The 26,893-nt window shown below is 40.0% G+C and overlaps 1 protein-coding gene across 1 annotated transcript in view; it reads left to right on the top strand.

The window, feature by feature from the left end:
* PTPN1 (protein tyrosine phosphatase non-receptor type 1) overlaps window positions 1-25,879 on the top strand; it is a 42,306-nt gene extending 16,427 nt beyond the window's left edge. Inside the window, exons 2-9 of the mRNA XM_074157155.1 lie at window positions 12,282-12,372; window positions 14,062-14,162; window positions 15,859-15,957; window positions 18,741-18,878; window positions 20,564-20,773; window positions 21,434-21,595; window positions 22,230-22,465; window positions 25,207-25,879. Coding sequence (XP_074013256.1) covers window positions 12,282-12,372; window positions 14,062-14,162; window positions 15,859-15,957; window positions 18,741-18,878; window positions 20,564-20,773; window positions 21,434-21,595; window positions 22,230-22,465; window positions 25,207-25,414 — 1,245 coding nt within the window. The 3' untranslated portion in view covers window positions 25,415-25,879. The remainder of the gene's footprint in view (window positions 1-12,281; window positions 12,373-14,061; window positions 14,163-15,858; window positions 15,958-18,740; window positions 18,879-20,563; window positions 20,774-21,433; window positions 21,596-22,229; window positions 22,466-25,206) is intronic.
* Window positions 25,880-26,893: the final 1,014 nt, after the last annotated feature.

Below are 26,893 nucleotides of genomic sequence, written 5' to 3'. Positions count from 1 at the left end.
TGCAAATTCTAATGCCGTGTAAACACCATAACAAAATGAATTGGTGATAAATCTCGGATTGTATGAAGGCTCCTGCTTTCCCTATTACTCATTGCATTGACTGTGGTTTCTAGGAGGTGTTTTAAGGTGCCAAGTCGAGTTGTTGAATTTGTAGAACTTGATAAGTAAATATGAGAACAACTCTGGAGCTCTTTAAAAACTCAGATTTTCTGTTTTCAGGCACACCTAGTGCTGTAGGACTTCTCTGACGTTGGTGAATTTTTTGCTTTTGATTAAATTGTCTCTATGTAGGCATCTCTCGTTCCACCTAGTTTTTAATATTCATTTTGAGCACCCGCCAAAACTCAACTCCTGAGGTCATCTGTTTCCTCTTTTCAAGTAGTATTTGTAAACAGTCTTTTGTCTTCATTACTGTTAACTGGATGACCACCACTTTAATGTGGATATTGCACAGTGAGAGAGAGATATATGGCTTTTTCTATCATCCATCTACAACAGGACATAGTGCTGTAGGACAAACTGACAACAAAATGTTCCTGTTTGTTGAATCCAAGCTTAAAAATCCTTGTGATCTTATTCAGGGAATCAGGTGCCTTCCAGGGAATTGTTCTGCTGCTAAATGTATGGGTGTATAATCACTCTGAAAATTGGAAGCTCTGTATTTCTTCTCTTTACCACCAGGAGACTGTTTAAGAAAACAACTTTTCTTTCTCTGACTTGGTTAGGATTGCCTTGAGGATTAGAACTAGAAAATACCCCAAAGCTTGGACAATAAATTTTTTTATCCCTACTGGATAGGCAAAAGGATGGATTTAGGAGAGATGATGACTTTGTAGTAGATGGCAATGTTACCCACATCACAAGGGTTGCTAAAGTCCTGTGTGCTTTGTAGATACTTTACCTGTCCCTTAGGGCCACTTCATGGCCTTACTGCTAAGTAAAATCCCTCATACTTCATGGATGCTACCTAATTATTTTCAATTAGGGAGAAAAGGGAAAGCTAATTAGTCGGTTAGGTTGTGTTCCCAGCTTATTTGTGGTTGGTGTCTTGGGACTGCTGTATAAACACCTTGGCATTTTCCTTAAGATCCTTTCCCAGCACAGGCCTCTCTGGTCTAGGAGTGGGCTCCTACTCTGTGCTGTCAAGTTCTGCACTCTGGCTTCACGGCAACATTTCCTTTCCCTGGGGGGAGGGAATGTGATCCATGTATCATTCCAATTGAAGTGTCGGGGGAATCACCCTTTGGAAGCTGTGATTTGTGTTATGCTTTCATGGATAATTTCATAAATACATCAGAAAGTGACGGTGTGAGCTGCTTGTTTGGGCCATGTTGTGGAAACGTGCTGTGTGGTGGAACTGCATCTTTTAAATTCTGAGCAGTGGCTTGCTAAAATGTTGTTCTGATGCTGACTTTGCTTTTCTCTGGTAATTTCAAGTTGTGTTGTGTGCTAGATAATTCGATCTCTATCTCACATATGACATCTTAACTTGAAAATGACCTTGACAAAATTAAGATCACTTGGGAATTGTAGCCTGCCCTTTTCTCTTTGTCAGTTCTGTTATTTTAAGAAGTTCTGCATGATATTGATGAGCATATATCACTGCAGAGAGGGAATGCTGGACTTGACCAATACTCTCACGATAACAGTTTGCAGTCTAGATGTGTTTATCTCCTGTCATCTACGAAAGAATTGGAAATAATGTTATGGTAGTTCTGCAATGGTGTATGTTTAAACTGCTGATAATGCACAAATGTTGGCATTTCTTTAAAAAAAAAATAAAATCTAACATTTGTAATCTTATTTTGTTTCTTTAAAATGTTTGCCTGAGCGAAATGACTGTCTGGTTGTCTATTAAGCAGCTGAAGTGCTGTGCTGTTTGTTTGGCTTTTAGTCAACATACTTTCCAGGAAAAGGTGAAAGGACACAAATACCACAGTCGAGTTTCGTTTGTAGTTCAGTGAATGTGATGTATATGTTTTAATCTAAAATGAAGTCTCTTTTTAAAAAACTTAATCGAGGCTTAGTAGAAAGACTCAAACTTCAGCTCCTCAAATAAGCAAGGCTGCTTGCTTTCAGACTTGGAAACTGTGATATTACTTATCAAGACCACAGAACTTTTTCTGTGTTTGGATGTGCTGAGTCCTTTGATAATTGTAGTAATCCTGTCACAGTTCATTAGATGAGCATGTTAATAGTCTGCATAACTGATTTAGAGGGCCTTAAATAGTGATAATAGATCCAATACTAAACAACTGCCTGGAGTCTTTTTTTAGGCAGAAGATTATATATTGTCCTTCTATATTGGTACAATACCTAGTACTTTAGGAGCCTCTCAAATTCCTTTTAAACAGTAGTAATAAAAATGACAGATATTCTGAAAATTTACATTCTTTTTAGCAGGCAGCATGCCCATGGGGTCAAAAAGGGGAAATAAGAATCAGTAAAGATGTGTTCAGCTTTTAACTGATAAGACCTTGAATCTATTGCCTGATGAGGTGGTAGTGATGGAAGTGGGTCTGATTGCAGGATGTTGGATCTAAACATTTGGATCTAAAATACTTCGTTGGCGTCATTCAGATTCCAGGCAAAATTTAAATTCTGAAACAATAATCCAGTTAAAGGATCTTTATTTAAAAAAGAAAAAAACACTTGTGAGTCTTAAATACATGACAAGAAGCTAGCAACTAGTTCTGTTAGGAATGACATGATGTAAAAACACTCAACCCACCCCAACAAACAAATAAACCTACAACCTGTAAACCACAGGTGACTTTTTGTTGTATTTATCAAAATTAAGGAGACAGTTTTTCAGAGTGGATCCCTGGAAAAGAGGGGAAAAGACAGCTTCAGACAGGGCCTGGTAATGATTTTCATTGCTCTACTACTGTTTTCATACAGCTGACAGAAATTAGGAGTGTAATTATGTCCCTTCCAACTCTAAAAATTCAGTGAAATTATGAGCAAGTTTTTGTTTCTGCACCAGAGCACACGCTTGGATGCCATGTACCTGTGTAGAAGAAATCACACATGCCTTCTGTGTGAAGGGCGAGGATGGTAAGTTATGAAATGGAACAATGTGCCTGTGTTCGTTTACAGGAACATTCTTCTGCTTCAAGATTTTAAATGGGCTTGTTTCAGTGCACTGAAATCAATTTACAGGAAGTTGGGCTCCACTGATTCACTTTCTGCATATTGATTTCTGCCCAAAGTGAAACTTCTGATATTAACAAAGCATGAGTGATATTTATTTTTTTTATAGACATCACTTGAAATGACTGAAAATAATAAAGCCTTTTTTCTTACTCTTGAAGGTTGTGGGTTTTTTTAAAGGTGAGATTTAAAACTGAATAAGAATGATTCTGGGCAATTCCTGTAATGGTGATGAAGTTCACTACTGGTTTGTGCTTATACAGAACAAGAATTCTCACTATTTTCCTGCCTTAATTTCAGTACCTTTTCTTCTGAAAATAAGTTAGCCAGTGCCTGGTAGAATAACCTGTTTTCAGAGCTCCAAGAACAGGCTATCCATATGTCAATCATGACAGATAAAGAACCATCACCTGATGAAAGGTCCTAAAACAGAGTGAAAAACTTTAAGGATAATACTTCACTTTATTACTTCTGTCTCTTCAGTTCTCTTCTGTTAAGATTTAGGAATGAACAAGACCTTTTTTTTTTTTTCTCCTGTGTCTGTTCCTTCTGTTTTTAATGGGAAATTAATTTTCAGATTTTTAGTTTTAATTCTGCAGCATATAAAACTTTATGAAATTTATGAATTAGAGTGGAATTGTGGTTTTAGAATGAAAAGGGGATATGATTATTTAAATATGTTGGTAGTGTCTATGGATTACTTTAAGATTTTCTTTTAGAGAACATCTGCTAAGGCACTACATAGATTAATAATGCAGGGCCATGTTAGAGCTCTAGTGCATTGAAGTGCAAAAACTTTATAGAGAGAATGAAGTATTCCTTCACTGTAAATCATGTACTCATTGAGAAAATACTAAGACAATCAGAATTGCTTGACGACTCCAGATTTAACCAAATCCAAACATTTTCTAAGTGCCTTGATGATCATTTTGTAGGTCCTTCTAGTTGCCCAGTCATCTTAACTTGATGAGAAGTAGATGTGTAGAGCATGCATGTGCTCTGTAGGGATTTTCATCCATCAAATTACCTGGTTAAATTCAGAGCAAAATCTAGATTTTATTTTACTGATTGTAACTAAAGGTGAAGTGGGTTTTCATAGCTTAATCAAATGCCTGCTACATAAAAAAATACTTGATTCTTCTGCCAAAGGGTTTTTGGATAAAACTGTTACAGATTAAACCATGTCAACATGGCATTGCCTTCTACTATCTTTTAGCAAATAGGACTCTGGTTACTGAGAGATACGGTGTCAATTGGCTGCTGTTAGACAGCTATTAGGAAGTTTTAATGTCAGTTTTATTGTTAAATTTTACAAAAGAAATTACTTCTATAAGACAGATACTAATTTTTTTTACGAGTTGGAAATTCATACGTGAGTGCCAGCAGTTACTAGTGGTATTAAGTGTGCAAACCAGGCTAATTAGCTTTCATCTGAAGGCTTCTGCCCTTGTTCTAGCACAATCCTTGAAATTGTTTAAACAAAACATTATCTCAAACCTTTGAAAAAGGCTGGATTTTTTTTCTGTGCAGAACACTGAGCCTTATAAATGAGTCAGGTTTTCTGGGTTTATACACAGAACTTCTAATACTGAACTTAAATATATGTTAATTGGTGTTAATACACCAATGTTCAAATTGGTATATTAACCTGAGCTGCTGAGACCTATGTACATGAATTTAAATACTTGAAAGTCTAGCGAGTGTTTGGAAATATTTGCCTAATTTTGAGGGAATTGAGGGGAGAAATGTGGGGAGCTGCTTGATGACTTAAAAAAACAAAAACTGAAACCAAACCAAACATCTTAAAAAAAGCAGTAAAACTTTAACATATTAGTGACTAATGACCATGAAAGTGAACAGTGTACCTCTAGAAATGATGAAACAGTGAGCAAGGAGTGATGGCGATGCAGATAGCTTGAAACTCGCTGTATCCCATTGTAAATCTTGCTGAAAAGGGGGCACTCAAAAGCAAGCATCTACAATTCTATTATCATATATATTTATTGAATTGGATGAGCTCAATTATTTTAAGATTAAATGGTGATAATGGATTATGCAGGAATTTGGGGCAATAGTACAGTCTTGCTTTCTTAACATTAACTGAGGTTGACACTGCTTGTAGTGTCTCTGAAAGATAGTAGAGGATTCCGAGTATAAATAAAAAGGCGTTCCGTGGTTCCAGTTGCATGATGTCGGAGATCCCCTTGAGAAACTGTAAACTGCCTGCAGTGGTTCCAAGGACATCTCTTGTCTTGTTTGCTTCCAGTTTGCAACTTGTCATTGGCAGATTGTCTAAACTCTAGAAAATATCTTCGTTATGCAGCACAGTGATCTGGTTTTGCTGTGAAAAGGTGTGAGAAGCAGCTTTTCTCATCCCTCCCTCACCTTCTAGTACTTAAAGTTTTTGTCTTTTTTTCCTCCCCAATCTCCCTTCCCCTGCAAAGTCTGCACACATGCTCTTTACCTCATTGTTGGTTGGGGGTTTTTTATGTGGTGGTAGCTCTGTAAAAGCTATAATGCAGTTAGGTGGCTTGTGAGATGTCAGAATGAAAATACTAGGTAACTAGGAAAGGAGGACTCTGTGTATAACCACAGTTGTCAGTTTATGAAGCCTGGAATACCCAACAGACCAGGAATTACACATTTTTAAACTCGTACAAAACCCATACTGCAAACAAATTAAGGTCTGGATTTGCTACACAGACTAAATTCCTTTAGGACTTATGTAGATATCTGGGCTGTCGGATGCACCGGTCTATTTGAGATGAGGTTTCTCTCAAAAACTCTCCATCTGGAGACCTCTAATGTTTGGGCAAATCAAGATCTGGATCTCATCTCAGTGATTATTTTTCTTATAGGAGAAGAGTAACTGAGTTAGAACCTCTTGACACTTTAATGAGACTGTGGTTTATTTCCTGGCACTGACTTTGTTTGATGAAACAGATAGCAAAGCTTTTCTTTTGCACAACAGCTGTCAAGAAAAAGCCATTTCATCTTCTCAAAAGTCTCTATCCTTCCAGTAATGTCTAAGATGTGCTTCTAGAGCAGATTGAATATCTGGGAGGAAAAATAGAGATGAACACGAAGCAGAAGGGAACTCGAGTTGTTTTCTTGTGCTGACCCTCCATTCAGTTGTTTCCTGTTTTGGCAGCGAGTACATGGCTACAAAACAGCAGAAGTAGAGTGTTCCTGCCAGCTACTCTGAACTTCTTCTGTTATGGGTCATAAATTTCAAGGACAAACTGTATTTTGAACTTACTGAAATCTGAGAAGTCTCATGTAATTCTTTCACCTAATATTAGAGTTTAGAATCTTTGATCGCCCTGGCTCTGCTGCAACCCTCAAAAAAATCAGAATTGAAAACTCAGTTTTCACTTATGGCAGATAATGAAGGAATAGGAGGATCTGAACAGCTGAGTTCTGCAGAATTGCAATGATTTATTCTACAGCAATGTCTTCTTTTTAACACATGCAAAATAAATACAACACTCTTAAGATTTGGAAATGACACAAGTCTATGACTTTCTCCCTTCTGGAAGTACATACCCGAGTTCTAGGACCATTCGGGTGCAAGTATTTAACTGAGCATTTACAGCGTTCGGTTATCTACCATGACGGAGTGGGTACAATAAAGTACTACAGGATTTACTTTAATAATTGTTAAATTTCTACAGTTAGGCATGTTGAAACTAGTCAGTGGTGAGAAACAATCCATAATATTTGCTAGCTGCAGTAAATGTGGACCCAGAAAAAAATGAGTAGGTTTTCGTAAGTGGTGATATGATTTAATAACACACTCGTGCCCAGTTTACATTCTCCTGGGGGGTTATTTCCGTGCCTGCGACCAGCTGACTGGTGTCAGAAACTCTGCTTACGCTGCCTTGCTACAACCTGTTCCAGATTGCCCACATAGCGCTGAATTAGCAAGGGGCTTTCTAGGAAAACCATGTTGCAAGTGTGTGATTTTTTAAATTTTTTTTTTATTTATTTTTTTAAACTCGCGTAACAGTGTTGTTGAACTTTAAACAAGCCTGTCCCTCTCTGTCCCCCTGCTACTTGGCTTCAGGAAGAAGCTCAGCATGGCTTGTTTTGAGGGACATTAATAAGCAAATCACTACGACCATATTTTACTTGAAAGCAAAACTGAGAGACTAGATAAAATATTTTATTAAGGGTATTAAAGTCTACATTTATTTCATTTATCTGGCTAAAATTTTGCAGCTTGTAGTTAAGATTAGTGTTATTTGATGCGATTGTCTATTCATTGATCTTTAGCTGACTTTCTTGTTACCTACCAGTTACATCCTCGTTTCTTGTCCCTGTCCAAATGTCCTGATGTAGAGTTTAATACAGGATAAGAAATGCAGTCTTCCTTGTCCAAGTGGGTTGAATGAGCAGTTGATCCATGTATGCTTTAGATCTTGGTGAGGTTCTTTTGTTGAGGAGTCAGTTCAGTGCTTCTCAATGACTCAATTTGCTCTGGTATACACTGAATCTGAAGACCTTTTCCCATTTCTGTAAAGTAGCTGGTTATTATGGATCCCTTTTTTTTCTTGAATCCCTTTTTTTCTTGTGGTCTTCTGTACGAGTCTTTGCCATGTCATATATTTGTAGGGGTGTTTCCATTCTGAAATGAGCCTGTAATGACATTTCAGAAAAGAGCAGCTTTCACTTGACTTTACAGTAACTTTTTGTTTTTTACTCTGCCACTTTTTACAGCAGTGGCATCATTTTTTCTCAGTGCCAGCTTTAAGAGGAAACATTCTTTTTTTTTTTTTTTAAGCTCTTAAGCTGAAATTGCTTTTTTATTTAAGTCTTTATATACTTGTTGTGAATTGCTTTCCTTAGTGTGAGTGCCTCAGCAGATAGATTACTGTGCACTTCTGCAGCCCATGATAAGATCTTGGCAATTGCCGCTTCCCGTAGGAACAGAACTGTTAAATGACAGTATATCATTATCTCTTAGTCTGAGCTACTCTGGAGTTTATAGTGTAATAAAATAGTGTGATCAGATTGAGGCCTGCTGCAAGGTTCCCCAGGAGCCTCTGAATCTGAAGGCCTTTAGGCTGGACATACAGTTTCTCTTCTGGAAATACTGACGTGCAAATCTATGCAACATTGCATTGTGCTCGAACGACTGATGTCATGATTGCCTATTCATGTCATCTTACCTAATTCTTATTTGAAGATTTTTGGGTGTATCTTCTCTCTCTTAGTCTCCTGTTGGTGTCTGAACAAGATGGGGAAAGTATAGCTGAATGTGCTACTGTGCTGATTTACGTATGGCAACCATAGTGTAGTGCAGAGTACCAGAGGCTGGGGCAAGTAGGGAAGCTTGCAGAAAATACTTATTGAGCAAAGGGGGAAATTTGAGAAATCTGGGACTCCAGGGTAGTTATGGGTTAGGAGGCTGAAATGAGGGTAATTTTCTGAAGGCTGAGAAGAATGGAAAGAGAGGTCTCTGGGCTGCAGAGTGACTCACTACTCTGAGGCCTCTGGCAGGGGAAAGGGAGAAAGGGTCAGGCATCCTGGTACAGCAGGCTTTGGGACAAGGGGCTGAGAGCCACCACAAGCACCTCCTGCTGATGGAGCAACTGTAAGACTGGAAAGTTGGGCTGTATTCATGGGACTGATCCCTTTTTTCTGAACAAGACAGCCATCCGCCCTTGCATTCTGTGTCCTTTGTGGCAGGAAACGTGATGCTGTCACGCCAAGTGGAACCTATTCATGCAACTGAGAGCAACCTTCTCCCGTAAAGCACTAAAGAACTTCTTATTCCAGTCACTACTGCAAATTAACAGCAACAAGAACTTTCCATTTGAAGAAGAGTGCTTCAGCAGACTTCCTCTTTCCACCCCTGAAGTTTTTGGGGGTATTTGCACAGGGCACAGAACTTAACACCAGGAGATGAGTGGTATGGAATGACTCATGCTCAAAACCAGAAGCATTTGACTTTGGAAAACTGACTACAGTTCTAGCCCTTCCTCTTTAAAGTTTTATATTGCACGACCTTTTAAATGAAATGTCGAGCTTCCTTTTTAAACGGCAGGATCTCTGCAGTGTGACTATGACTGTGATTCAAGAAGGTGTTTCGTAACTTTGTCAATCCCTGTATCCATCCACTAACTTCAGTTCTGGTGACATCACTGGCTTCAAGTTCCTCATAGCATGATAATTGCGTGCTTTAAATGAGTCTGCTTTCTCCAATGTGGAGATCCTGTAATACTGACATATTCTGAAACCGCCCTAACAGCGGTGAGCACCAGTAGTCGTGTGACTCCTGCAATAGCCAATAACCGAAGTTTTTGAGGAATGGAAAAAAAAGCCCGTAACATGGCCATTTTATATAACTTGTCACTAGATTGTTTCCCTCCAATAATTATCTCTGCTGAAGGCCACCAGATTTGCACTAAAGTCTGCTTCATATCCCAGAAGTGATCTTAGATTATTTTTGTTGTTGTTACTTCAGATTTTCTAGCAACTTCTATAGCCACCCCCACCCCACCCCCCCCCCCCCCCAAAAAAAAACCCAAACCAAAACCCCAATCAAACCACTTTTATCCCATATTGCTGAGAAGAGTATGCCCCATCTTTTCAGACATGGGTTTGACCGCTGAGGTCCAGGCAGGCATGCTGTCCAGGATTTTCTATTTTATTGGTGTTCATTACATTCAGAAATGAAGTGCTATATGCTGGTTGGATTTTCATAATGGCAGCAGCTTGCCTGTTGCCATATTTAGGTCCCTCGTTTTATTACCACCCCACTCCAGTTTTTTTCCCCTTTGCCTGAAATATGCTTCAGGAATACATTATGCTTTTTAAATTGTCTGTGTTTCTGGAAGGTACATGGGTAACTTCTTTCTTTTCATTTTCTCTGTGCCTATGGGAGATACGCACCTCCTAGAACTCCCTTATTCTTTCAGTACCTTTAGGCATCGTAGCATCTTTAAAAAGATCTAATATTTGGTAGCGAGGTAGTAGGCAGCTCTCTATTCCCTGAACAATAAATTACCGGTTTCAGATCCTGAAATATGTGACATTGGTATTTGAATCTGTGGAACTCTCCGAGGGTTAGGGGTAGTGTGTATGTGCACATACTCATATATGCTTAAGTATAATATTTTTATATTAGAGGGCTTTTGTATCGTTCCATATCTGTCATGAAGCATTTCATCTGTTTCCTTTTAAAAAAGAGAGGACAGTTCTTTTCAAACTTGTTAATGCTGCGAAAGGAAACAGTGTAGATTAACACTGCTGCTAATTTAACCCAGTATTTACAGCAAAAATAACTTAAGGGTCTTTTAGTTTGGTTTGCATTTTGCTGGATTTTAGGGGGTTTTTTGGTTGTTTTTTTTTTTTTTTAATATTAAGTGGTGGGGTGGTTGTGTTGTCTTTTGTTGTGTTGTTTTTTTGACACTTAAAAAAAATAACATGTAGGCTCTGTGGGAAATGTGGTTACAGATCTAGAAAACCATTTTTCCTAGTTCCCTGTTTTTGTCTCTTGTTAATCCTGTACAGTCAGTACAGAAGAAAAATAAACCCCTGCAAAATACAAAGTCACCAACCTAGTGTCAGGGACAAATTTATGAAAACATCCATTTTAGCTGCCTCATGTTTGAGATATTAAGACCGTGGCAGTCAAGATCATATTCTCCAGACGGCATTCTTCATAAGCAGAAATACTGGCAGCCATGTGTTAAGTTATAAAAAGATAGCAGCTGATGTCAGGGCTTATTTCAGTCAGGAGCCATTTCAGAATACTGTACTAATTTTGAGCAGGTATATGTAAAATAGAACTCTTCCTTGAAGCGCAGTATTTAGTGTAAATTGATACGTGTCTGAATAATGGGGTAGAAAAAGATGAACAATTAATAAGCTGCAGTAGATAGCCCACTTTAAACAAAAATAATAAATCTTCAGTGTTGTATGTGATTCATTTCAGGGATTAAATTTTTGAGCTGGTATAAAATCCTCCTGCTCTGTTGTGGGGAAACTACACAATTTGAACCAGAGCCTGAGCTAATTTGAAACTATTAATAGAGGAGCGTCCAGGCTTTCTGTGCGAGTGATCAATATGTCACAAGCAGCCCCCCAAATGCACAGAAACCTGTTCTCTGCTCACGCTGGATGTGGATGAACACCAGGCTCAAGTATATCTGTATCTGGAGAGATAATCAGTATTAAACTCTGCTTCATTTGGTTGACTGTATTTAACAAAATTAATTTCATCCAGTGAAAGGTGATGAATCTAGCTCAATAATTTGTTTTTAATGATTTTTTTTTTTTTTTTAGTGGTCTCTGGGCCACATTTCATGTATGTGCTCAATGGTGTTCTTAAGATTTCTTAAACTTAATTATGCTATTGAAATAGCAGTTTTACAGTAAATCCATTCTTTCAGTTTTCATTCATTTCAGTTAAATCTAACAGCTTCACCCAGAAGTTCCTAGTACTATAATTTTTAAGAATTGCATATTTGTGCAGTATTTATTTACAGTGTGAAGTTCTGTTTCTACAAATTGGGACTAAAATCCAAGGACAGCAGATTTCTCAGGTAGCTGAGCTACTACATGCATCTGAAAAAACCTGAAAGAAACCCTAATTATATGCTTGTGATGATATATATGTTTTATTTGAGCATATGAATTGGATACAAATAACTTTGGCCATTTGCAGCTTTGGACAAGTCACCACTCCATGTGTGTGTTTGATGCCAAGGAGGGTAGACAAGGTTTTTTTCTATCACAATGAAGGTTTTTTAATTGCTGCCGAGTTAGAAGTACAATTGATGGTTTCATTGATAGTGGAAAGAATTGCTCAAAGCAGCTTACATGAAAGTGCTTTGGGGCAGAGACCCTGCTCCATCAGGAGTGTAAAGGCATAACATCTGGTAAATGTTCTGCTACTTTATTATGTAAGCTAATAATATTTTAACACACAAGTAATGTTAGTATTCAATTCTGATAAATTTAAACTCAATTCTTAAGTTGAAGCCCAAAGTGCTTTCTGTCCAGAACTCCCACGTGTGAAGATGTGAAGCCAAATGGGTATTTGTCTTAAAATAGCAATGGTATGATGATATTAGATGGATTCATATCTAAGACTTTATTATTTTTTTTGTTTGTTTCAGAACATCAGGCATGAAGCCAGTGATTTTCCATGCAAAGTGGCCAAACATCCCAGAAACAAAAATAGAAATAGGTACAGAGATGTCAGCCCCTGTAAGTACACTTGCTTTTCCATTGTTTGTAATAGACTGTTGACCTCTAATGACTTCTTCTCACAGCTAAATGTTCTTTGTAAGAACAAGGTTTCTGTTAGGCGGATAAGCTTCTAAGACAATTCTTTTTGTTAATAAATAAATTTATGAGGTAGAAGTCACAGGATGCCATTATATCCATAGGATTATACTAGAGCAGCATACGGTATATTCTGTATTTGTTGGCAGAAGTCTGAAGAAAGGAATTTGCTTTTCCTTTGACTTCTTTTGCTAGAGAAGAACGGTGGCTGAAGTAGCATTGATAAAATTGCAAGTATCCTTTCCACTGCAGTCTGCTTACTAGAGCATCCTTCTAGTCAGTGTAGCATAACTGCCCCTACTGGGAGATGGGGAAGGGTCTTGCATAAAACATGAGTATTAGAAATAAATCTAAGCTAATTAGAACAGAGGAACGAGGATGCTTGCAAAGGCAATGTTTCTGAAATGATTATCATTGTGAATTCTGGTGGGAAGTGCATCTTTGCATGTGTCCATTTGGAGGCACAGCTCCATTTGGTGCTGCAGCCTGTCTTTCCTTCCACCCTCCCATGTACAGAGACAGTAACGTTCAGACTCCGGTGCCAGGCGTGCTGCACTTCTGGCTGTGCAGAGAACTATGGGACTAGTGAAATGGTGGCAAATAATACCTGATGTATCAGACACTAAACAAAGTGCACAGCTGGTTCACTAAACTGCCTCCTCTGTGCTGAATGACAGTGCCTGTGCTGGGACTTCTTTCCCTCTTGAAGGGTTTGGTGCTGCCACCTGTTTTAAATGTAATGTTTCTATAGGTCACTGGGAAAAAGTCTATCTTCTGTTCAAAGACAACAATACTATTGTCTATTGGAAAATTATACTTAGTGGTTAAAAGTTACTGAAGTTGTTGGGGCAACTGACAATAATGGAACAATAATGTTGCACATAGATTGCTTTACTGAGCAGTTCTAATATTTGGGGTTGTGAGTAACAAATGGTTCCTTTTTGCCTTTAGATAATACTGCTTCCAGTCCGTTTTGCTTTTTTTGAAAAATTTGTTTCTTTGGTGGTGGTTTGTTTTCTTGATCCTAAGTGGAGCAAGCTGAGACTAACAAAAGAGCAGTGAAATTACATTTGCTGTAATTCTTGAATTTTGATTGTTTTTTCTGTACATTAAGGTGTGGTTGGGTTGGAAACAGTAACTAAATGTCTATCAGGAGAATAAGAAGTCTCTGTTCTGTTTGTCCAATATATGTTCAGGCAAACCTTTAACAACCTTGAACGAGTTGAGTTTGAATGTTTAAGCCGCAAAAGATAAACAGTTGTGTAATTAGATTTATTTAAAAACAGTAACTCAATAACTGTACAAGTAGGTCAGTGTGATCTGGTTTGCAAATTACTGTTGTGATTACTTCAGATACAAATACTTCCATTCTTGCAATGTGTTCTTCGAAGAGGGAGGGCAGCTTATGGTCGCTGTAGTGCTGTTCTTGTAGTACCTCTGTTGTATTTCCAGAGTTACAAGCGCCCCCGAACACCTCTGCGCTCCCTGCCATTAAGCTCTTACCATTCTTCAGGAGGACTCAGCTTTTGTGATCCTAACATCTGATGAGATTGTGCATGGGTTGTGCTGTGTTGCATATACATTAACCAGTGTTTTCTAATTATGCTGCAGTTGATCACAGTCGAATTAAGCTAAACCAAGGTGACAATGACTATATCAATGCTAGTTTGATAAAAATGGAAGAGGCCCAAAGGAGCTACATCCTCACCCAGGTAATTGCTGGCAGTGGATAATAAAAAACATATGGCGATTGGAGTTGTTTTTCTTTAACCTATTATGTTTGCTTTCTTTATTGTAAAGCTAGTTAAGTATGTATAAACATCTGTGTGTTTTATAAACATATACATAGAACAATTTTATAGAAATGCTACATATTTCTTCCTGCTTCCTGTCAGCACTGACTGACTTTTTTGTAGAGTATTTTGGTCACTTTGTATAACAGATACTTATGTGTTATGGTGAGAGGGGCAGATGTTAACTAAAACATATTTAGGAATATCTTACACCTGACCTTCTCTTTCGAGTAAGTTTTACGCTCCACCAGGTATTTTTTGTTAAACATCCTTCTGTAAGTGATGTCATTGTAGCATTTACAAATAATGTACCTCCTAATAACATGGCTTGCAAAAGGTCTAAGTTGGGCAACGCTAATGCTTCTACCTTTAATGTGAGGAAAGCTGTGAATACAGACTTTAGTGATGGGAATATGGAGGGCAGAAGGGAAGTGCCTATTTTTCACTGAATCTGTGAATTCCACACCTATCTGTATAACAAATTTAAAAATACCCGGATTCCCTGTTGTCTTATTCTGAGAACTAGCAACTGTGCCAGAATTCTTGTTTGTCTTAAATGTTTGGTTCCCTGGAGACTGTCCTGGTCTCTAATCTTGACTTTCTTTTTTTACCCCTTCCTCCCACACTTTAGATAAAGGTAGACTGGGATTAATATTTTCACGCGGCAGCTCTTCCTTCCTGTTTCTAGAGAATAAAGATAAATCTAAAGAAGAAGTGGACAGTACAGTGTTCAATATGACTGATTCTGTGCACACAGCTCTTATTCCAGTTATTCATGACAGGGGAGGTTGGTCATAGGGTTGAACTGATATGTGGAATAGTCAAATGTGCAGCTAACTAGTAGTAGTCATCTGTTCTGATCCAGAATTTAATGGTTTTGAATGGCTTATATAAATCCAGTCATACTTTCTGAGGACCCTGGGCTGCTGTTTTGTTTGGGCAAAGTGATACATAGCAAATACGAGAGGCACAATGATGCTGGTTTGTGTTGCCCAAAAATTGGAGCAATGGTTTTGGAGTAGAAAATAGCAAAGGAACATAGCACAGACAACAAGTTATAAAGAAATCTACTTTGTGAATAGATAATAGTCTTTAAAAGGAGTTATTATTTTGTTCAGTCCCAAAGCAGATCCTTGAAGATTCTGGAAAACAATATAACTTATTACTGATCTGACATTTTTTCAGTCTTTTGAATGTTTGTCCATTCAGTCTAGTAGTTTTCAAGTATCATGAATAACAGCAATTTATTACAGAATAGTTAGTTCAACATAGATGTTAATTCTGTTCTTAGTCAATGAGGTTTTATTTCCCCATATGTATACCTTTCCTAAGAAAGTTCTCAGCATTTTTCACTCCCAGTTCTCTTCTCGCAAATGAGACTAGTTCTGTCTTCCTGTTATGTTTCGTGGGGGAAGGTTAACCATGCTTTCATGGGTAAATTCATAGTGTTAAAATGGAACTTAAAGCTGTATCACAGCGCTTTTTTACAGTGTGAAATGAGAAGTTGCTTGTTACTTGTCTAAATTTATTGCCTAGTGCAGTAACTTTTACTGGGAAACGTTGAACTGACATTAACAGAAAATAATGCTTATTTCTGGGGATTCTGTCTCTGCAGGGACCTTTGCCAAATACTTGTGGTCACTTTTGGGAGATGGTTTGGGAACAGAAAAGCCGTGGTGTTGTCATGTTGAACAGAGTGATGGAAAAGGGATCCGTAAGTACTTACCCAGTTCTAGCTATGTGTTCCTTTGCATGTTTATGGTTTTCCTTTTAAAAAAAACAACACACCAGAAAACAAACCAACCAACCCAAAAAATGGGGAGGGAGTGATGACAGCCATCAGTAATTTTATCTATGAAGTTATATCTAGAATTAAATACCCAGTGAACCAGTCTCAGCACATTCAGAAAATTATTCCCTTTGTAATTGTAGGTCTTAATTTCTTCTGAATTTGCTGAAATAAGGCATGAACGCAATATGACTCTCAACACCAGTAAATATCTGGTCTCTACTGCTAACCTAGCTCTCTGAATGGAGTTCTTCTCAATGTCACAGGTTGCACCTCTCAAAGGTCATTTACACCAAGTGTTGATTCACAAGCATCATGAAATGGTTTTGAAGTCGTTATGGAGGCGCTTTGACTCCAAGTTTCTATCATGCAATAAGAGCTCTGATTATTAAATGTATCACCTTAGGCACCAGACTCCACCAGTGTCATTGTTTTACAAAATATGTTAGAGGTATGAGGAAAAAGGGGGCACAACTGAAAGTACTTCTGGTGTCTGTCCCAAGCAATAACCTTCTGGGTGTTGTGGAACCAGCTGCTGAGCCGGTGCTTTACCTGCTGGGACAAGCGCAGTGGGCTACGGTCTGTCCAGGCCTTTTAGGAAGTTTGCATTAGACAGTATGGGCAGAAGATGAAGAGAAACAATAGTTGATCAAACAACAGGGAATATTTAAAGTAATTTACCTTCAGACAGATAAAAAGTTGTGGTTCCTCTGGCACACGGAGTAGCTGCTGTCTTGGTAAGGAAATGCCTCAGCCTCTCTGATGGTGGAGATGACGGGAACCATCGGGCGTGGTTTTCATCCACAGGTCAGAGTTCTGCCCCTGTGCTAACTCCACAGCTGCCATCCTTAGAGCGGACTTGGCAGCTGTGCAAATTTGAGACAAAAGCAATTTTAAAGACTGATAGAAACGCACAGTTTAAAGCTGAATGATACAGTGCTGTCAGTACAAAGACACTTTGGAGGAGGGACAGCGGGTATGTTGGGTATCCACCAGTGATAACTGGGTGGTACATGCTTTTGCATAATCAGGAAAGAATTCCCAATAATGAGGAAGATTCTTGTGCAATGAGTTCTGTTTTAATAAACTGCAGTCTTGATTTTTTGAGTGTTTTGCTTTTTTTCTTAGTGCAAGTGAAATTTAATCTTCAAAAGAGTTGCAGTAACCATATTTTTCAATACTTTCTTCCTTTCCAGCCGTTCCCGCTCATTCTCTGCACTGCCAATAGTTTTGAACAAAAAGAATTGTTGTGATCCCTTAGGGCTGGCTCCTTACGCTTCTCTGCAAACAGAATTGGGGGACCTACAGTGCAGCACAACAAAACATTGTTTGCAGACACATTTGGTGGAGAAATTAGACACAAAGCCAATTGCTGTCTCTTGAAAATTAATGCAAAAAAAACCAAACCCAAAGTGCAGAGAACTATAACTGCATTCTACACCCAGATAAACTAGAGGATGTATTTTGAATAAAAACTAGAATTAATCTAAGCAATACTACTGTTAGTCTGCCTATAAATAAAATGCTGAAGGGTTTTCTTATTTATTAAAATGCTGTCAGAAATCATCTTAGTCTTGAGAACGCTGTTTCTTTTTCATCGTTCTTCCACTTCAACTTTAAAGCCATATTATTTGCCCTTTAATAAAAGAGGCATTAGCCATGTCCAACCACCCGTTCTTATTGCATGTTTAGGTGTGGGCAAATGGTGGTCACAACCCCATTCCAGCGGAGCAGTGTTCGGTGGCAGAAGTAGCCACCAGTTCTCCCAGTCACAATATCCTTACATTTAACTGTCAGAAACGTGGTTACACTCTTTCCTATTCCCGTTGCTGATGGGTTGCTTTAGTTTCAGTTTTTCCCTGCATGCTGCAAAATGTGCTACTTCTCTATTTGGTTGACTCGTTTAAGGTCCTGGCACTTTGCACAACTAAACTCTCTGGGAAACCTCACTGAGAAATTTGAAATTCAGTCAGAAGTAGGTAATGGGAATGTTTGCTGAAGGCAGGGTTTTTTTGTTTGGCACTTTACTTTTAAACTATGCTGTGTAAAATCAAAATGATCTCCCTGCTATTTTTATTTTTGTGGTGAGTGAATAGAGTAACCCAAAATCTCATCTGATGTTACACTTGCAAATTAACAATTTGTTATAATTCTCTCTATGTTGCTTATTTGTGGAATTCATAATACTTTTTCACAGTATGTTCTGCTCTTGTTAACATCTATTTCTTCTTTTGAAATTTAAATATTTGACACGAGGGTAATAAATAAAATGCAGAATAGACTAAAATTGAGATTTTGGCAGAGTGTTGTGACAACTTTTATAATTAGACAGTTACTTAATTTTGTTGGTTGGTTGGTTGTTCCAACACAAGCTGAAATAAATAATGGCTTTGGTGGTTTTGGTTAGATTCCATGGCTTCACACACTTTCAGTTTACGTGCAGGAGAAGGAGAGCTCTACCTAAACAAACGTTAGGTATTTTCATGAGTTCAATCAGGGTCGAAATGATTTGACTCGTACAAAAGATTCAGGGAAGATGTGGTTCTGCAACATAAAGGAAGGCTGATATTCTTCACACTAGAATTGGCCTTCCTTATAATAAAAGCAGATGAAGAAATTGTCTCATAAGAAAATGCATTTAGGGATGTTTTTTCCTTGCCTTTTACATAAATATAAATGACACATAAATGTCTCCTATTTGGTTTTAGATAAAGTGTGCACAGTACTGGCCACGGAAAGAGGAGAAGGAGATGTTTTTTGAAGATACAAACTTGAAACTAACATTGATATCTGAAGATATAAAATCATATTACACAGTACGACAACTAGAATTGGAAAACCTTACAGTAAGTACCAAAACGAGTACCGATCAGATTCTTCAGTCTCTCTGAGGTGAGATTCACCTCCTTATCAACAAGGTCTTGAAAAAGATGGTCAGAATTATAGCAGATTTTGTTGTGGAATTGGTGATTCTGTCTGAGATCGTTCTTCAGCCTCTAGTTTGTGTGTTATGGAAATGAAACTCTTAAAATATTTATGAAATGTATCTGGGGAAACTTACAGGCGTTTTCATGTCTCAGCTGTGCACTGAGTGAGAGGGTTAGTTTGTCACTACCTTTCATAGAGCCCTTCATAAAAACACTTAACACAAAAGCACTAGGACATCTGCTATAGCTGAAATAATTGCTCTTCCTGTCACTTAAGCTACCTGTTTGTCTTGTTCTAAGGTTTATTTTTAGGTTTTGGCTTAAATCTTTGCGTTTTGCATTGATGGCTTTCACCAGAAAGTGGGAACTTTTTTAGCTGGTCCAGCAGTGAGCTGTATGGAGCTGGTACAAGGATCAGGCCACAAGCTTTAAGAGAAGTAGGGGGTTTTATTATTTTTTCCCCTCCTTTTGCTTAATACCAAAATAAAAGTATACATGCTTTTTCCCACCCTTCCTCTCCTCTTTAGCACTGCCCTGTATTAGAGCAGTGGGAGCTAATCTAAAGCTCACTGGGGAGACCGGCTGAGGGAGACCACCATTAACTTTCACTGGATGCAGGTCACTGACGATAATGTCTGAGGTCCTCGATGGAGCTGAGCCAGGTGTGAATGTTGTGAGGTGCCAGCCTGAGTTCCCTTCTGTCCTGGTGGAGGACACAGTTACTCCTTTGCTCAGCTTTAGCATCTTGCATGCTTCATCCTGCCAGGAAGCGTGAGACAGCAGACAGGAATTTCACTAAATTGTGCCCAAGTAAGAAGTAGTAGTTTGTGGTGGGTCTGAACTGTGATGTCTGATTTGTGAGGTCTGCCACAGGCGTGTTTGGTGGCTGTAGGTCAGTATTCTCGGAGGATGCGAACACCGGTGGCTTAGGAGTCTTGGAAGAAAGTTTTCAGATTGGGAACAAACCTGTGAAGAACAGCTGTGATAGTGTAAGGGCTTTGTCTGCAGGAAGTGTAAAGGCTTCTGTAATTCGACATATCTCATTTTGAGAAATCTTCAAATGATATTCTGCCATTAGGAACTGGCAGGCAGCAGAGCCAGCTGTCTTGTGGCGATATAAGCATTTGAACTGTACTGAAAAACCAAACCATGGTATAAATAAGTATATTTACTTATCCAATTTCCTTTGCTCAAAATGGAGACCTTCACAACAAGAGATAATGACTTGTAATTAGTTTCTTAGCTGTGCAGCTATAAAAGCTCCCTCAGACTGGGGGAACTTTGTCATTTGAATTTGTCAGTTGTTCTAAAGATGCCATGGAAGCAGTGTAGCCTGAGCTACATGCCTCCATTCCATGTAACTCAAGAGTTATTTTCAAAGGAAGTAGCTAAAATTCTTCCAAAGGTGCAAGCTTGAAAGTGACCTAAAGGTAAAAATGTCTGATGTCCGAAGCTGTATGTCTAAATTCATGAGTGACTATTTGCCAGGAAAATGAACAGGGAACTGTATTTGCTGATCAGAACGTTGTTGTAGGCAGCTGCACTTTGAATACTTCTGCCCTGTGTATCCAAGCTAAAAGACTTCCTAAATACTCTTTTTACAGACACAGGAAACTAGAGAGATTCTGCACTTTCATTATACTACGTGGCCTGACTTCGGCGTCCCAGAGTCACCCGCTTCATTCCTCAATTTCCTGTTCAAAGTGCGAGAGTCTGGCTCGCTCAGCCCCGAGCACGGGCCCGTGGTGGTGCACTGCAGCGCAGGCATCGGGAGATCGGGCACGTTTTGTTTGGTTGATACGTGTCTCCTACTGGTAAGAACGACTTCTTCCAGATGATACGCTATTTCTGTAGAGTTATTTTTGAGGAATGGTTTGTTGTAGGCTTGCGAAGAGCTGTGGTATGTTCTGTGGAGTATTGTTACATGCTATTTCCCATTACCTTACTCATATTCTGGTTTGGGAGTGTATTCCAAGGCAGATCTCATTCTTAACTGGCCATTTTGAGGCTGGAGAAGAAAAGTCTGTAGTTTTTAGAGTGATTTGCAAAGATAGGCTTTGCCCTCATGGTTAAGAAAAAAACCCCTAGATGTCTGCTAAGTAATAGTGTGAATTATCCTTTTACAGAGTCAACTTTGTCCTGACTTTAAGATAAAACTGGAGTTCCCTTGGCTTTATTCTGTCACTCTGAGAGAGCAGCTAATACACAGAAGTCAGGCCTAGGTTAAAATGTCCTTTCCCCCCCTCCCCCAATTATATTTTCAAAACAAGAATGACAAAAACGTATAACGTGTTGGAGGCCCAGTGTGTTTTCCCTCTCTGTCTCTTTAGAGACCCAATAAATAGCTGCTGATACCAGTTTTTTATTAGGTTATTAAATCTGTAATACAAAGGGTGGTCTGAAGGCCACACTACAAACTGACTCTTATTGAATCTCATCAGAGCATAAAGCATCTTTCAAATTTTTATCTTCAGATGGACAAACGGAAAGATCCTTCTTCTGTGGACGTTAAACAGGTTCTCCTAGAGATGAGGAAGTACCGAATGGGACTTATACAGACGGCGGATCAGCTCCGTTTCTCCTACTTAGCTGTTATTGAAGGGGCAAAATTCATTATGGGAGATGCCTCGGTGCAAGTGAGTACTGGCAACTGCAAGCCTGAGGCAGGGAGCTCGGCTCGGCTCAACTGCAGCAAGTGTGGGCGATGAGCAGAATAGAAAGAGACTTTAAATCTCGTGCTTGCTTCAGCTTCAATACATTTTTACATTATGGGGTTCTTAAATACAGTGCTTAATGATCTGTCGTGACCTAAAGTGTTGTATGTAAGAGCCTTCAAAAAAGTACCTGCAGTATAAGAGGTGGCCTTGTGTGCTTTTCAGCCCTGTCACTGGGGTGTAGACTGGCTGCGTCGGCCTCGTCTTTCATTTCAGATAATAAACATTTTCTAATATGCCAGAAGTTTTAAGTATTGGGATTATGTCCTATAAGTTGCAGAACTCGAGCAACACAGATTCTGTTTTGTGCTATTTACATTTTCCAGACATAGATTAAAATTTCCTGCATTTATCACGGAGGTCTTCTGCGTGCTAGATGTAGCTCAGGTTTGGGATTCTTGTGTCTTCTTATTTTTTCCTTTTTTTCAATACAAATAAACAGCCATTCTAAGAATAAATGAAAAGGTGGAGTATAAAGACCCTGCCATGTTAAAAGTTATAGCTGCTTACATAAAAGAAACAGAGAAAAGCTTAACAGGGCTTTTCCTTCCTGAAGGAGCAGTGGAAAGAGCTCTCCAATGAAGACCTGGACCCTCCACCTGAACATACCCCACCACCTCCCAGACCACCAAAGCGAACCTCAGAAATGCACAACGGAAGGATGCATGACCACACAGAATTCTTTCCTAAGCATCAAGAAGTAGAGGAAGAGGTGAGATGTTCAGTCAGCGCTGTGGAAGAGACGGTTCCAGACGGCAAAGCTCGTTCATCCGGACCACTGATCACAGACAGGTAATTTGTTTAGTTTCCTGCTTTTTTCACTGTCCCAAGACCATCCAGTTGGCTCTTGGCTTTGAGAGGTTACAGAACGTTTCCTCATCAATGGCATTTCATAGAGAAGGCCTGAACAGACCTTGATTGATTAGTGTAATAATAGTTCCAACCCAAAATCTTTTCAGTAAAGCTCTTATGCTCGTGTTCTTTTACCTTCAGGCATGAGCCAGGGCTTCTTATTGGATCCTGCTGGAGTAAGAGAAAAAGTGACAGCGTAATGAGGTGGTTTCATCTTGATTTACATGCAGTGTATGTTAAGTTACAGAGGAGCTCTTTCACTTAGAGGCGGTATTAGTCACAGAGCTGAAAACTAGGCTGAGTAGCCTTAGCCACGCTTCGAAATGTGAAATTAGTTGCAAGCAAAGCTGCTTTTGATGAATGGAGTAGAGGGGGCTCATGAAAAGAGAACTTTTCTACCTGTCATTTAACCTACATAGTAAGGACTAATAAATGTGCAGAGATGTGTGTACACGAGCGGTACAAGAGCGGAGAAGCCAAGGTTCCTGCCTGCTTAACCACTAGATGTCACTCCTGACGTATCACAGTGGCATGGAACTGGTTGAAATCCGCACGCCTTGGTGTTGCTGGCGTCCTGCAGGTTCACTAGTTTTATTCAGAACAACTGAATGCCACATAGAACAAAAAAAATCAAAATTAAAAAAATAAAAAATCCTATACCCACCAGGGATTATCAAGGGAAAGTTTAATGTTCCCCCACTAGATGGTCTCCTAATGATATCTTCAGCTTCCCATAGGAATACTGGAATAAAGTACCAGGTTTTAGTATTGTCCGCAGAACTCCTAGAGCCTTTCCAAGAGATGCAGCTGGCAGGCTGGATGTGTTTTATTTGGCTGAACCCAGAGGGGGGAGTGTTTGACTCTGGGAACTGGAGATCAGTGAGATGTGTTTCCAATAATCTGTCTTCAAAATAAACCTCCTCTAATTTCACACGGCAGAGCGGAGGCTGAGGCCGGGAGCTGAACCTGTTGTCTCCCTCCAGATTCTGCTGGAGGCAAGGAGATAAATGGAAGTGTTTCCCTTCTCAACAGGAAACAACGCTTTGATCAGGATTTTTCTTAATTCATCAGGGCAGATTCTCAAGTGAAATACTCAAATTCCAGACGTCTTTACTAAAAAGAAAAATCTTGGAAATAGGAATGGACACAAATGGAAGCTTAGCTACAAAAGGGACTGTTGCAATGGTAGCACCTCCCTCTTTCTTATCTCCGTGACAATATGGTTCCGTTACCAGAATATTTGCCTGGGTTGCGAGATGCCAGCTCATGCTCGCCATGCCTAATGAAGAGGATGGATTTAAAGCTGGTGTCTCGTGTCTTCTCATTAGCTGTATAAATCTGAATTTCTTGGTGAATAAATGATTTCCTGGAAGTACTTTGCACAGTGTAGCTTAGATGAACATGAGACATGTTCATGAGACATGAGTCCATCTCTAAAGAGCTCAGAGACTCAATTAATTTAATCTATTATAGTCACTTGTCTGAGGCTGGAGTTGAGTCATGCTCTGGAACTGCCCACCTTCATTGATTGCAGAGGCCGGCGAGGACTCGACGTCTGCGTTTTACCCTGCTAAAGTTACATCCTGCTTTACGCGATGTTTCGACTGTACTAGGAAACACCAGGATGGGAATCCTGAGCTCCCTCACCCTGTACCAGTACTGGCGCTGCAGCATCAGGCCTTCTTCGTCCCTTCATCCCTCTTGTCCTTGGGTCTGGGGCAGAGGGAAAGTGAAACTGCTGGGCAGGAGTGGGAGGGACTGGAGAGCAGAGGAGAGGTCTGATGGGAGAGGATGTGGGATAGTGCGAGGCTGGAGGAACTGGAGGGGTGGGAAATAAACACTGCTGGCAGAGAGGAGGCAAGAAGAAGCAGAAATCTTAAGCACATTTATTTTCTTGCCCAAATAATTCCAGTTCTCAGATGGAAGATTCCCGAGTTCTGTATTTAAGCTGGCAGCAGATCTCCCGGAGGTCCCCGTGCAAAGCGTCTCCCCGCTGGTTCCAACCCCACTGGTTCTCACGGCACAGGGACGCTCTGCTTTCTGAATTCAGCTGGAAGAAGCTGTACGGTAGATACAAAAGTTCCTGCTCAGTGAAGAAGCTCTTTGGGTGTCAGAACGCTGTACGCTGCCAGCAGGGGGTATCTAGAAACCAAACCAGGTTAAGAGTACGAAAGGTGAAGAGATGGTCAGTCCCATCATTGAAAGCTACCGCAGTGCCTTTTGCCGCTCTCTCTAAGTTAGGGCTGCACGAGCGACCACAGTTCCTTCGGGCTCTGACTTTTTGGGCGGGTGCTCGATTTCAGAACCTGGATGTTCTCCTGACCTGGATGTAGGTTTGAGTTGTGCTACTTCACTGCCGGTCGCGGTGCAGGTGGCAGATCTGTGATAAGCAGGGGGGGTAGGTGCTGTTTAAAACTGTCAGCTTACTCTTTAAAGGGCACAAAATATTGCCAAGCACGGCTTTTGATGACAAGCACTGTTCTAAACCTGTAATTTAATAATCAGAATGGTCGTAATTAGTGATAGGCTTTGGTTTGCCGTCATCTGCAGCTCCCGATAGCAAGAGATTTCCAGGTTTGTCTGTGGTGTGTGGTGGGGGAGGCCGTGCTCCTGCAGAGCCCTCGTGGCTTCTCTCCTGAGAGGAGAATCCAATACTGAACATCTGTTTCTTTGTCCTCAAGCACTAGTCAAGACACTGAAATTCGGAGGAGAACTGTTGGTGAAAACCTGCGTCTCTCGCCCCACAAAGAAGAGTCGATGAAGTCAGAAAGCTCGGAAGAGGAGGACGAGAACATGATGACAACTTGGAAGCCATTTCTAGTGAATATCTGCATGTTCACTTTCCTCACGGCGGGAGCTTATCTCTGTTACAGGGTGTGTTTTCACTGATGGACGTGCCAGCAAGATCGACCCTGCGGGAAACACCGATGACGGGATGGGTTTGTAATAAGCCTCTCTGAAAGCGAGCTCATTGCGGCGCGTGAGCCTTGTCTCAGCGGGGGCGGATCTTTAGGTTGAAAGGCCAGAACTTTGGTTAGGGCTTAAAGAGAGAATTGATGCACTAGGGTTTGATCTAGCCCTGTGGTCCCAAGAACATAATATTCTAATCTCAGGGCCTTAAAATATTCAGGAGTAAGCAGAGAAAATGCCAAATAGTCTGTTTTCCTTTTTTTTCTTTTTTTTTTTTTTTAAACTAAATAATAGAATTACAACACATTGTTGTTTTTAGCCTTTTTTAAAAAAGCCAGTTCTTTTTCTTTTGTGTTTCAGAAAAACTAGGCACAGGTGAAACTTGCTTGTACTCTCCAAGTGTTGTAACCAAATACGTGACTTCTATTCTATTGATGAGTTCCCAAACAAAGAAAAAGAAACCCACATACCTGAAGAATGTAAACTTTTTTGGAAGGGAGGGTGTTGGGGGAGGGGTGTTTGTGGTTGGGGTTTTGGTTTTAGTTTTGTTTGTTTGTTTTTTTTTTTTTAAACTTGCTTCATCGTGACAGACTGAGTTGTGGGCAGCGCCTGTGGTATTGGTCTATTTAATATTGGCATAACTGTTCTTACAGAGCTTATTGTTTTACATGGTAATAGAAACAGGCTTCTGCGTTTGCTCAGGGTATCCCAACATGTCAAGCTCTTCTCTTTTTTTTTTTTTTTCTTTCTTTTTTTTTTATTTTAAGAAGTGTATCTCCTCATTGACTTTTGTTGCACTCTACTTGCACATACGCCTATTGCCATTGCACCATCCTTTGTAAAACTGTTTTTACTTTTCTATTCTGGGTTAGGAGAGGTCAAGGGGAGGGAGAGAAACGGGAAGGGAAATTCAACCAAATCACTTCCACCAGCATCTGGGGCTGTGCAGCTGGCGCTCACAAGGACCAGTTCTGAAACCTCATCATTTGGAATGTAAAACGCAGTTTCACTCTCCGTTGGCTCCGTAAGGAGCAGCGGGTTCCTGCGCAGCCAGAGAAGGGAGGTGCTGGGAGGCGTTGCAGGCCACGGACAGGAAAGCATTTCAATGAATCCAGAGCAATTAATGCTGTGGCAGCTCCCTCAGACGTGAGAAGTTCCACGGGAGACATGTTGGTCGGTGACGGTCTCAGTTGGCTTATGATGCAAGCGTTCGCACGTTCTGCTTGCTTAAAGCAAAGATTTAAAATACTGGCTTTAGTTTGGCTTGAAGATACGCTCTTCAGTAATTCCTGGGCAGGGGGGTGCGAGAGGGCGACTCTCCGGCCCCTGCTGCCGGGGCTGTCCCTGTCCTGACACTGGGGACACGCGATGGTGGGTCTGTCCCCTGCCACCCTGTGTCTTCCCCGTGCCGCTCGGCCGTTCCGGGGCTCCAGTCCTGTCAAGTGCTTGTAAATAAGG

The sequence above is a fragment of the Numenius arquata genome, chromosome 12 (assembly GCF_964106895.1).
Source record: "Numenius arquata chromosome 12, bNumArq3.hap1.1, whole genome shotgun sequence".
In the NCBI taxonomy this organism is placed as follows: Eukaryota; Metazoa; Chordata; class Aves; order Charadriiformes; family Scolopacidae; genus Numenius; species Numenius arquata.
This window is presented reverse-complemented; position numbering and strand designations above follow the sequence as displayed.